Source organism: Macaca nemestrina, chromosome 2, assembly GCF_043159975.1.
Source record: "Macaca nemestrina isolate mMacNem1 chromosome 2, mMacNem.hap1, whole genome shotgun sequence".
NCBI classification, from domain to species: domain Eukaryota; kingdom Metazoa; phylum Chordata; class Mammalia; order Primates; family Cercopithecidae; genus Macaca; species Macaca nemestrina.
The window spans coordinates 61,278,583-61,290,535 of NC_092126.1; the positions used below are offsets into that span (position 1 = coordinate 61,278,583).

At 37.1% G+C, this 11,953-nt stretch overlaps 1 protein-coding gene across 1 annotated transcript in view; it reads left to right on the plus strand.

The window, feature by feature from the left end:
- Positions 1–5,894, plus strand: part of LOC105488555 (arginine and serine rich coiled-coil 1) — a 417,805-nt gene extending 411,911 nt beyond the window's left edge. Inside the window, exons 10-11 of the mRNA XM_071091156.1 lie at positions 3,567–3,719; positions 4,422–5,894. Of these exons, the coding sequence (XP_070947257.1) occupies positions 3,567–3,719; positions 4,422–4,514 (246 nt within the window). The 3' untranslated portion in view covers positions 4,515–5,894. The remainder of the gene's footprint in view (positions 1–3,566; positions 3,720–4,421) is intronic.
- The last annotated feature ends 6,059 nt before the right edge of the window (positions 5,895–11,953 follow it).

The window sequence follows — 11,953 nt, forward strand, 5'->3', positions numbered from 1 at the left end:
ATGCTCTGATCTAACCTCTGAGAGCTTCACCTTCTATTATGTGTAAGTACTTCTCAAAGAAATCATTAATGTACTGTGTAGATAAAAACAAGATGAGATTGCTTGGTTTATATGGTAGAATCTTATCTCTGCTACCTAAAGAGGTGGTGTCCACATCTTTGACAACTAGAATAATAGCACTCCACATCTTTTTAAGGCAGTTTAACATGGATAGTGTCTCCTAGCTAAGCCCTATCATGCCATAGCTGAGATATGCAGAATGACACGCTCTTACAGTCTCCGTAAGGCAGTACAGACTACCAAAAATCAATGTCTTGAACCTCTTGGATTAGCATATTTCCCACTTGCCCTTGTGCAGAATATTGGGGTTTTTTAATGTCCTTAGTTGTATTAAGGGTCAGTATAACATCACTTAGGGCCACAAACCATCTAGGCACAGTGTGTTGGAGACATACAAATGTTTGAGACTTGGTGAAAAAAATTACTGACTCCAAAATGTAACAGTAAAGCTGCCAAAACAAATTGAATAAATATTTAAATATCTATAAAAGGTAATATTATCATTAACATTGGCATCATTAGTTGTTAGATTTAGTAGTCATAAGCATCTTAACATTTGAAAACAATTTGTAGAATAGATTTCTCTTACTTTGTAAGAATTCCTAAACATACATGACTGTCCAGATATCTATCCCTCAGATATCTAGCCCTTTTGTCCACAAGGGAATAAATCTCTCCTATGAATGCTGATCAGCTTCCATTAGAATAAAAACTAAAAAATAGAGTATTTTAATTGAATAAAATACATGCCTTAAAAAAAAAAGTGGATCTCAATATCATCATCCCCAAAATAGCTCAGAATTTGTCTCCTCTCAAAAATCCACAGCCACCATTTAAATCCAAATCATCATCTCATTCTTTAACTGTTATAGTAGCCCTCTGGTTGTTCTTCCTGATTTTGCTTTTGCATTTCTCTAGTCCAGGACCCATTCAGCAGCCAAAACAATATTTTTCAAGAATAATTAGACTTTACTGACCATCTGACCATTACAGAATAACTGGTACCAAATTTGCCCTCCCACCATAAACAGCTATAGAACTTGACAAGATGTGTGAGGCATTGTTTTTAGGAATGTAACAATAGGCAGCTCAGGAGGGTGATCCTTTGGAGAAGGGAGATAAAAGGTGAGCCCCACAGTTGCCCGACTTTCTGTCTGAGGTCAGTTGCCTGCTATGGTGCTGGGAAGTGATACCCATGCAGAGTGGTGATGTGGCTGTGTTAAGGAAGAAATACCCCAAGTTCTGGCCTGCAGTGTCTCACTGTCTCTTTTGCTCACTATACACCAGCGCGTGTGGCCTTTTTTCTGATCTTCAAAGACACCAAGCTCTTCTCTCTCAGAATCTTTGTCTTTTCCCTCTGACCAGAGATCTGTTCTTCCTCTTCACATGCCTGGCTCCTTCTAAGTCTTCAGGGCTTAAATTTCACCTCCTAGAGAAGCCATCCCTAGCCACCCAATCTAAAGGAGATGTTTTTCCCTTCCTGATCCCCATCATTCTTTGTCAGCACCTTGTATATTCCTTTATAGCACATACTACAATTTGTGATTATGCATTATTTTGGAATTTATTTGTTTATAATCTGTCAACTCCATTAGCAGCATATAATTGCCACTTGGGACAGGGACCATATCTATTTGACTCTGCCTGTGTACCCAGTGCTTAGCAATTAATAGTGCTCAGTAAATACTGGTTAAATAAATGGATCTCCAACTCTAAAACAAATTAACCTACAAATAGTTTAATTCATGCATATTTTATCCTATGTATATTTTTCTTAGTGACATCTGTTTTTGGCTTTGTTCAGAGAAGTGAAGTGTCCAGAAGTAGATAAGTTGAAATAAATGGAAATTGAAAAACAATAGGCGTGGAACAAATGGGTATAAAAATGGCTACATAACAGAATTAATCTCCTATTCTTCTTGTTTTTATTTAATTTTACTTTTTAATTTCAGTTTCTCATCTAATCCACTTCATATTATCCCTGTAACCTTGCTGCTACTCAGTCACTCCCTGGCCTTCTTTCTCAGGGAAGAAGACATTGAAATGTAACTAAGTGAGCAGTACTCTGCTGGCTCCTTCAAGGCAGAAGCAATGATTTATTAGTTGTATCCCCAGCGCTTGGTACAGTGCCTGGCACCTGGTGAACATTCAGTAAAGGTGGAATGAATTGGGAATCTATGGTTTGCATGATGGTATAAGAAATCCTAGAGCTTTATTTTTTTCCAAAGATACATCATACCTTTGTTTCAAACTTTTATATATATATTTTAATATTTTAAGGAACTCCAAGACAACCTTTGGGTTCATCAGCTGATTAATAAATAAAATGTGGTAGATCCATACAATGGGACATTATTTAGCATTAAAGAATATTGAAGTACTGCTACATGCTGCAATATGGATGAACCTTAAAAACATTATGCGGCTGGGCGGTGACTCACGCCTGTAATCCTAGCACTTTGGGAGGCCAAGGCGGGCGGATCACTTGAGGACAGGAGTTCGAGATCACCCTGGCCAACATGGCAAGACCTGGTCTCTACTAAAAATACAAAAATTAGCCGAGTGTGCGTGGTGGTGTGCACCTGTAATCCCAGCTGCTCGGGAGGCTGAGGCAGGAGAATCACTTGAACCTGGGAGGTAGAGGTTGCAGTGAGCCAAGATCGCGCCATTGCACTCCAGCCTGGGTGACAGAACAAGACTCTGCCTCAAAAACAAAAAATTATGCTAAATGAAAGAACCAGTCATGAAAGACCACATATTGTATGATTCCTTTTATCTGAAATGTCTGGAATGGGCAAATTCATAGAGAAAGGAGACTAATTGTTACCTAGAATGGAAAGGTTGGAATAAATGGGGAATGATTGCTAATGGTATGAGGTTTTGTGAGGGATGATGAAAATGTTCTAAAGTTGATTCTGGTAATAATTGCACAACTCCATGGATATGCTAAAAGCCATTGAATTATGTACTTTAAAAGGGTAAATTGTATGGTATATGAATTCTGTCACTCAATAAGGCTATTTTTTTAAAGATAACCTTTGAATTTACTTTTCATACCTAAAGAGGCCAACTAAATGTTGGATATTTGTTGTAAGCTTGTTTCGATTAATAGAATTTAGATATATGAAATAATGTATCTCTCAATAGTATAGGCACATAAGTACCAATTTCTTAAGAAAAATATGCTCATCATAAGAAATGATGAACATTTTCTCAGCATTTTTGTATGTGTTATTCCTAAAACAAATACAATATAGTTATTCTTATATTCTATTTCTATATATATAACTGTATTCCTAAATATAATTATTCCTAAAAGAAGCAAATATAAAAATAAAATAACTGTATTTCCAAAACAAACAAATACAAAAGGTAGGGCCTTTTGGGAGATGGGTATCATCTCAAAGGAGACTAATTGAACAGTTGTTACTCAAAATCAGAAATATTATTGAAGTGAAACTCTAATTGTGTATTGTGTTGAAATTAATACGTGTTGTTTCTTTCAGTCAGTGGAACCTAGTGAAGTGAAACAGGCAACTTCAACATCAGGACCAGCATCAGCAGTTGCCGATCCACCCAGTACTGAAAAAGAAATAGATCCCAGCAGCATCCCTACTGCTATCAAGTACCAAGATGACAATTCCCTGGCCCATCCAAATGTAATATCCTTAAACTTTACAAATGTCAGTTGAAGTCTAATTTACTGAAATTATTTCAAGCTGTTATCCTTTTGTGCTAACACCAAGAAGACCATTGGAGGAAACAGGTTCATATTCCCTTGATAAAAGTAGGCATCTGGCCCCCAGACCATTAGAACTGTTATCTATATTTGAATACAGTAGGGTCCAACTCATGTTGCCTAACTTGTAAACGTATTCTGTCTATGGTTAAGAAAAACAGACAAAGGGAAGCATTTTTTCCTTTTTTTTTTTTTTTAGCTGAATTGATCAGCACCATGAGAAGTGTTTGTTTAAAAATCTAGCACTAAAAGTTCCATTTCTGACTTAGCTCCACTTTGTTCATTATCTGTGAGCACATCACTAACATCGTACTTTGCTGTCCTCTATGAAATGGTGTAATTCTACTGTGTTTTGAAAAAGTTGTAGGAAATAAACTTCACAAATATAAGGTACGAAATTGTTAACCAATGGTGTTGATACTAGTAGTTATTTTAATCCAAGAATTTCTGAGCATTACTAATTCCAAATAGATAGTCATCAATTAAGAGGTCATCAAGAGTTAAACAACATCCAAATCTTGTGTTGAAAGATATATTCTACAAAGGTGGGTTCTGTCATATTAGGTCAAATTCAACTTACTGGGAGACAGTAACATTTTTTCTTTTTCTTTTCTTATTTCAGTTATTTATCGAGAAAGCTGATGCTGAGGAAAAATGGTTCAAGAGGTTAATTGCTCTCCGACAAGAAAGACTAATGGGCAGTCCTGTGGCCTAAGTAATATACATATAGTTGGATTGGATTGTCAGCAATAACATTGGAAATTTAGGTTTTTAAATCCCAATATTAACTTTTTACTCTTAAAAGGATTTTTCTGATTATATATAAAGGTAGTCTCATTTCATTTGTCTCTCATGTAGGCTTGAATATTTGTTGATTTGAATTAAATCAAACATTTTGAAAATTAAAACATAAAATTTAAGATTGCATGAAAATGTTATACTGTTAATAAAGCTAATCATAAATAAGTCTCTTAAAATGAATGGTACACAGTAGTGTTTCTTAGTGCAATTCAAAAAATGTCAAGATGTCATTTAAGGACAATTTTGATGAATTATGCATACATAAGAATTGAATTACATGCTGTAAATATGAGATTTCATCTTCCATATGGTATTCAACCATTTTTAAATATTTTATTTCACCATATTGCAGATTTTTAGGCACAATGAAAAGCACGCTAAACCATATAAGCAGAATGTGCATGTTAAAGAATATATTTATGGGAAAAAAAATTTTTGAAACTTAAATAAATTGGTGATTTTGCTTGGAGATCAGCTTCTACTAGATGCTCCCTTGCAACATGTTAGCAGATCTCAGCTTGTTTTAGAAATCATATGTTCATGCTAGACCTAATCAGTTGGCCAAATACCTATGATAGAGAAATCATTTCTTAGAAAACTGATAAGAGCTCTCACTTCAGTCTTACTTAACCTACTGCTATTCCCTGTGGAGAAATCCAGCTAATTGTTTTGATAAGGCTATCTGCCATTGTAGAATACCTTTCTCTAGTAGCTGAATGACAATCAACTGTATGTTCCATACTAAACATGCCAGAGATAGGACTTTTAGGCCTTGCTTTACAAAACTGGTTTTTAACAGCTGACATGAATATTTCCCGTTTCTATTTTCTCCTGTTGTCCAGTCACTCTAATTTAGTCTCTGTGAAACTGTAGCTCAGAACACAAGATAAGCACAAAAAGTCTTCAGGGTAGGACTGCCAACATATAGGACATTTTAATGCCATCTTCTTTATATTTCTGGGACTATTAAAATTCAAATCTCTGTTGAAAATGAAAAATATAAAACAGTTGCAAACAGTATAGAAAATAAGTGATGATGAAATATTTGTTTTCATACAAACATGCTTTCCCATTCTAAATAGATGCTAGTTTTCTTTTTCCTTAGCTGCAAATAAAAGTGCCCCAAATGAACCGATATTTGTGTGGTTTTTAATATAGATGTATACAATTTTAGTGACTTAAAAAAGGGGTTACAGTTTGTGAAATATTTTTATTTCATACTTTGTAATAACTTATAAACTATAGAAGTACTACCACCCTATTGGAAAGTATATTTTAGTGGTCTGGGCAAGAATATAGGTTGCCATTTAGGCCACTAATGATTATCCAGAGGACCTGGGCTAGCCAGTTTCCTCAATATCCCTCATCATCTTATCTATAAAACAGTGAAAATCTGGTCTACTTCAAGTATATTTAATACCAGTGTTCCTCTGTGGCAAGTTCCCCAAATACAGAAGCTTGTACTGTGACAGAATTGTTTTTTGGGATTTTGTTTGTTTGTTTTTTAGATGGAGTCTCACTCTGTCACCCAGGCTGGAGTGCAGTGGCACGATCTCAGCTCACTGCAAGCTCCGCCTCCCAGGTTCATGCCATTCTCCTGCCTCAGCCTCCCAAGTAGCTGGGACTACAGGTGCCTGCCACCACGCCCAGCTAATTTTGTGTGCGTGTGTGTGTTTTTAGTAGAGACAGGGTTTCACTGTGTTAGCCAGGATGGTCTCGATCTCCTGACCTCGTGATCCATCCACCTCGGCCTCCCAAAGTGCTGGGGTTACAGGCGTGAGCCACTGCGCCCGGCTGAAAATCAAATTTTTTAAATGAACCAAACTATGGTCCCTACAGGAATTCAGTGACTACTTCCCTCCTCCCTGGTTTTCTACATGATTCATTTTTATATATTATTAACTTCATTTACCTGCATGTCTATCAAAGACCACAATATTACCACACAAGCCAAATCAAATTTAATGAAAAGGACTGCATAGAACATGATCAAACATATTGCCTAACTCAAGCTAGCCTTCTTTAATATACTTTTATAGTGAGTCTGTAAAGCAGAGTAATTCCTTTCATGTCACTTGATTAATAATAATTTGGATGTACATGAGACCTTAAGTGTTTTATGAAACATTGATTTCTTAAGAAATGATGGATACTGATAATACAGGTTGAGTTTTCATTTCTGACAACTAAGTATATTCTCAAGGAAAATGAAATAAGAACATTTTTCCTGGCACTCTAGTTAAGAGGAGGCAAAGAGCTAAAGATATGAGCACAGAATACTTTGAATCATTCACCTCCTTTGCTTCATCATCCTAACATGTGAAATGAAGATATTAATTGCAGACCTGCCTACTTTGATTTTTCAGTAAAATGACATAAAAGAAAGCCCTTCATAGAAACTTCTGCTATTTATGCCAAGGGAACATTTGACGTGATAGACATCTTAGTGAAATGTGGAACAAATAGTTGCTATACTCCAACTTAAATGTGTTTATGTGTGTTCTTGAGCTACCATGGTCAATAGTTGCCATTCCAGCGATGTCCTCAGCCCTCCCTGCGCTTCTTCCCTGCCAAGGTCATAAGAAACCTTACTTGCTCTGCAATTAGTGACCTACCATCTACTTACTTGAGAAATCTCAGGTCTTCTTCACAGTCAGATTTACCCATTTATTCATTAATATCATGTTGAGTACCTACTTCATGCTGGGCACAGTAAGATGTGCTTGAGGAATGCATATCTGAATCCAGTAGAGATCCTGCCCTCAAGAGGCTTAGTTATGAAGCCCAGACATGTAAATGATGTCAGTGATATAGTACTTAGTGGCAGAGGAGAGGATTTGGTTGCAAAGGAGAGAAATTACTGTAAGTTAAAAAATTAAGGAAGGCTTCATGGAAGAAATCACAATCGAACTGAGTCTTGAAGGACAAGAAAGCTGGAGCCACAGGAACTGCCAGTCACCCACATATATCTTCCTGATAGCTATTCTAGAAGGCTGGGAACTACTGCTGTTTTGAACAGAGTCCCTCTCATGAAATACCCAAGTGGCCCTGCTCAATCAATCTTATCAAAAATCCAGGCAAAATTTCAGGTACCTGGTAACCCTCTGACTCTCTATTTCTTTATTTTTGCGGAGAATAAGCTGAATAAGATAAGTCTTGATTTGGCCACAAGCATCAACAATCTTGCATACTGCCACTTGTCAGCCAAGATGACAGATTCTGCAATGGAACTGAAAAGAGACTTGCAGTGCCGCTAAAAAAGAACTGCATCTGCCAGTGAGGGCTTGCACGACCATGTGGACCACTGTGTGTTCCGTTACTCTCTGTTTTTCTACTCTGTACTGTTATAGAAAACATCGTTTTGGAACTGAAAGACAATTTGTTTGCCTGTGGTTAGGTCCCTCCCCAGATTTTCCTTTGATTTGTGCATCAAATGAAAATCTTTAAGTGAGCAAATAAGATAGTAACAAAAACTAGAAATGAAATAAGACATAGAACATTTTCAGCCAATAAACCCTAGATAGAGTTTATCCCAAAGTTTTCACCCATGTTACTCTTTCCTTTCCTCCTTTCCCTACCCCAAAATTCCTTGTGAGTATTACAAGAGATTTTAAATCAACTCTTGGTCATTACTGAACTGATACAATGTTTGGATTATTTGGACAATTTTTTAATGCCCTCCTGTAAGCCTTACTCTTTATAACTCCTTTATAGAATAATGGAAAAGTAAATCCTCTTGATAAGAAAACATTTGAGTCAGTAAAGCACAGCAAGAATACAAATGGATATAAGAAAGAACACGTTGTAAAGTCTGTAATCATCTTAACCTTTTATCATAGGGATGGACATTGATTAATATATTCAACTCTATTTGGTAAGTTTTTTCTAAAAGAAAATGCTGTCATATATTTCCAAGTTATTTTGGCTATCATTGTTTCCCCAGAATCTGGTCTAATTCCTGACATAGAGAAGCTCTCAATAAATATGTTTTAATGAAGAATTAATTAGCCCATCTTAAATAAGAAATCTATTTAGCAGTCTGTTTATTTAAATTGCTCAAGCTATTTGGAGTCAGTGCAAAAATAAATAAATAAATGTTACAACCAAATTATTTTGGTTTCTCTGATTTATATCTCCAAATGGCTCTGAGCTGACAGAGGTTTTTGGATGTCATAGGGAAGTACACTGTATGTGGTGCCTTCTCTATAGCATTAGGAACTAAATAGTGGGACTGGAATTTAAGCAGGGATCTTATTAGTCCTATTTTTGCCCAGAATTTTTCTAGTCTGACTCTTTTTTTGTATAAGTATTTCAAAATGTGTTGATGTAACCACTCTGGGTCCACCAACTGGCATCTATCATTGCTGTCCTTCCAAAGCTGTAGGTCAACTTTCAAGAAATAAAGACTACGAATAGAGTAAGACAACACTTTAAAATCAACAATGTAATCGTTTTACTTTTAGGTCTTGAGAAGGAATGGCAAAATGATCCCAGTGCAGTTCTGAAAGAGTGATGAACTGAACTGACCCTCTCTCCTTAGCATCTTGTATTGTTGTTCAGGCTTGTTATCTCACAGTGTAAAAAACGTAGTATAGTTCAGGCTCCCTTTATAATAATCTTTTAAAATATTAGCGAGGTGCTGGGCATGGTAGCTCATGCCTGTAATCCCAACACTTTGGGAGGCCGAGGCAGGTGGATCACCTGAGGTCAGGAGTTCGAGACCAGCCTGACCAATATGGTGAAACCCCGTCTCTACTAAAAATACAAAAATTAGCTGGGCGTAGTGGCAGGTGCCTGTAATTCCAGCTACCTGGGAGACCGAGACAGGATAATTGCTTGAACCCGAGAGGTGGAGGTTGCAGTGAGCCAAGATCGTGCCACTTCACTCCAGCCTGGGCAACAGAGCAAGAATGTCTCGAAAACTATATATATATAAACTAGGCCTACCATGGTAACTCATGCCTGTAATCCCAGCACTTTGAAAGGCTGAGGCAGGAGGTTTGCTTGAGGCCAGGAGTTCCAGACCAGTCTGGGCAACATACCAATGTGTCCGGAATGTATTCCTTCCAGTGGGTTCTTGGTCTTGCTGACTTCAAGAATGAAGCCGCAGACCTTCACGCTGAGTGTTACAGCCCTTAAAGATGGTGTGTTTGGCGTTTATTCCTTCAGATGTTCAGATGTGTCCAGAGTTTCTTCCTTCCGGTGGGTTCGTGGTCTCGCTGACTTCAGGAGTGAAACCACAGACCTTTGCAGCAAGTGTTACAGTTCTTAAAGGTGGTGCAGACCCAAAGAGTGAGCAGCAGCAAGATTTTTTGTGAAGAGCGAAAGAACAAAGCTTCCACAGCATGGAAGGGGACCTGAGAGGGTTGCCGCTGCTGGCTGGGTGGCCAGCTTTTATTCCCTTATTTGGTCCTGCCCATGCCCTGCTGATTGGTCCATTTTACAAGCACTGGTTGGTCCATTTTACAGAGTGCTGGTTGGTGCATTTACAATCCTTCAGCTAGACCCAGAGTGCTGATTGGTGCATTTTTACAGAGTGCTCATTGGTGCATTTACAATCCTTTAGCTAGACACAGAGTGCTGATTGGTGCATTTAGAATCCTCTAGTTTGACAGAGAGAAGTTCTCCAAGACCCCACTCGACTGACGAAATCCAGCTGGCTTCACCTCTCAGCGAGACCTCATCTCCAAAAAATAAAAATAAAATTAACAAGGTGCAATGGTGCATGCCTTTAGTACCACCTACTTTGGAGGCTGAGGCAGGAGGATTGTTTCAGCTTAGGAGTTCAAGGCTGCAGTGAGCTGTGATTATGCCACTGCCCTCCAGCCTGGCTGGCAGAGCAAGACCCTCTCTCTAAACAATAAATAAATAAATGAAAATGAACTACTGAAATCCCATGTCTTGAGTAAAATCCATAGCTGCAGTCTGTGATTCTATAAATGTTCTATGAAAATTGTGTTATAAACTTGAATTGAAAATCATAAGTAATTGAAAAATAAATCTTTTTTAAAATAGCACAATGGATTGAGTGACTATATTAAAGATTGGGTAGATTTTTGAAACAAATTATATAACTAGATTGTTTAGCCATATTATAGCTTTTCTCTTCACTTTTTCTGCTATGGTAAGTCTTAATTGATCTGGAGAAGATAAGGCAGATGATAACTGATTTATTAAAAATTTGAAAAAAAAGTTTTTTCTCAAAATGCTGTATACTTGAATCATTTGCAGTCTAATTACACAAGGTGAAAATGGAAGTTCATCCAAAATTGTAATGTCTGAGATATATACATTTCATGCTTGAAGTGTTTTTTAAAAAACAATTTTTTTTTTTTTTTTTTTTTTTTTTTTTTTGAGATGGAGTCTCGCTCTGTCGCCCAGGCTAGAGTGCAGTGGCCCGATCTCGGCTCACTGCAAGCTCCACCTCATGGGTTCAGGCCATTCTCCTGCCTCAGCCTCCCGAGTAGCTGGGACTACAGGCGCCTGCCACCACACCTGGCTAATTTTTTTTGTATTTTTAGTAGAGACGGGGTTTCACCGTGTTAGCCAGGATGGTCTTTATCTCCTGACATCGTGATCCGCCCGCCTCGGCCTCCCAAAGTGCTGGGATTACAGGCGTGAGCCACTGCGTCTGGCCAAAAAACAATTTTTTATATGCCTATTATAGCGCGTAAGTAGCAGCTCAAGCCCTGTATTACTTAATAGCTACTCCATCAAAAACACTTGAACCTTTAAGAAAAATGTATTTTCACATTAATACTTGTTATCCCATAATCATACCTGTGTTTCAAAGGTCATGTTACCCATTTTCAGCAAAGTGCTCAGAGAATTTTAATGTATCTTATTTATAATTAACAATATGAGAAGGTGACAAGTGATTGATAACAGGTTATGGTTCACCACAGCCTAGAGAATGCCAGAGACTCTGTTTCTTTTGGAGGTCTTTAACTTGAAGTTCCAATTTTTAAGTATTTTTACCTTACTATAATAACTGCAATATAATTATCCAGAGAAATCATTCAATTGATTTCTTACTTCCTTGGAAAGATACTTACACAGAACTTGGAGATCTTTGAAAGTAAGAATTATAAAAATATATACTGTTTCTCTTATTTTTTGAAAAAAACTGTTTCAGAATTACCACAATCTGTGGCAAAAATTTCTGTCCTTTTACTAACAAAGGCAGCATAGATTTGAAATGTAGTTTTACTTTGGGAATTTCTTTTTTAATCTAATGTTTAAATGTCTTCAATTGGGATTTAAATATTGGATTCCAGTTTTAATATGGAATTTGTAAATTAAATATGACTGACCAACATTTTACTAAAGTAATTATCTTTCTGCTAAGTACTT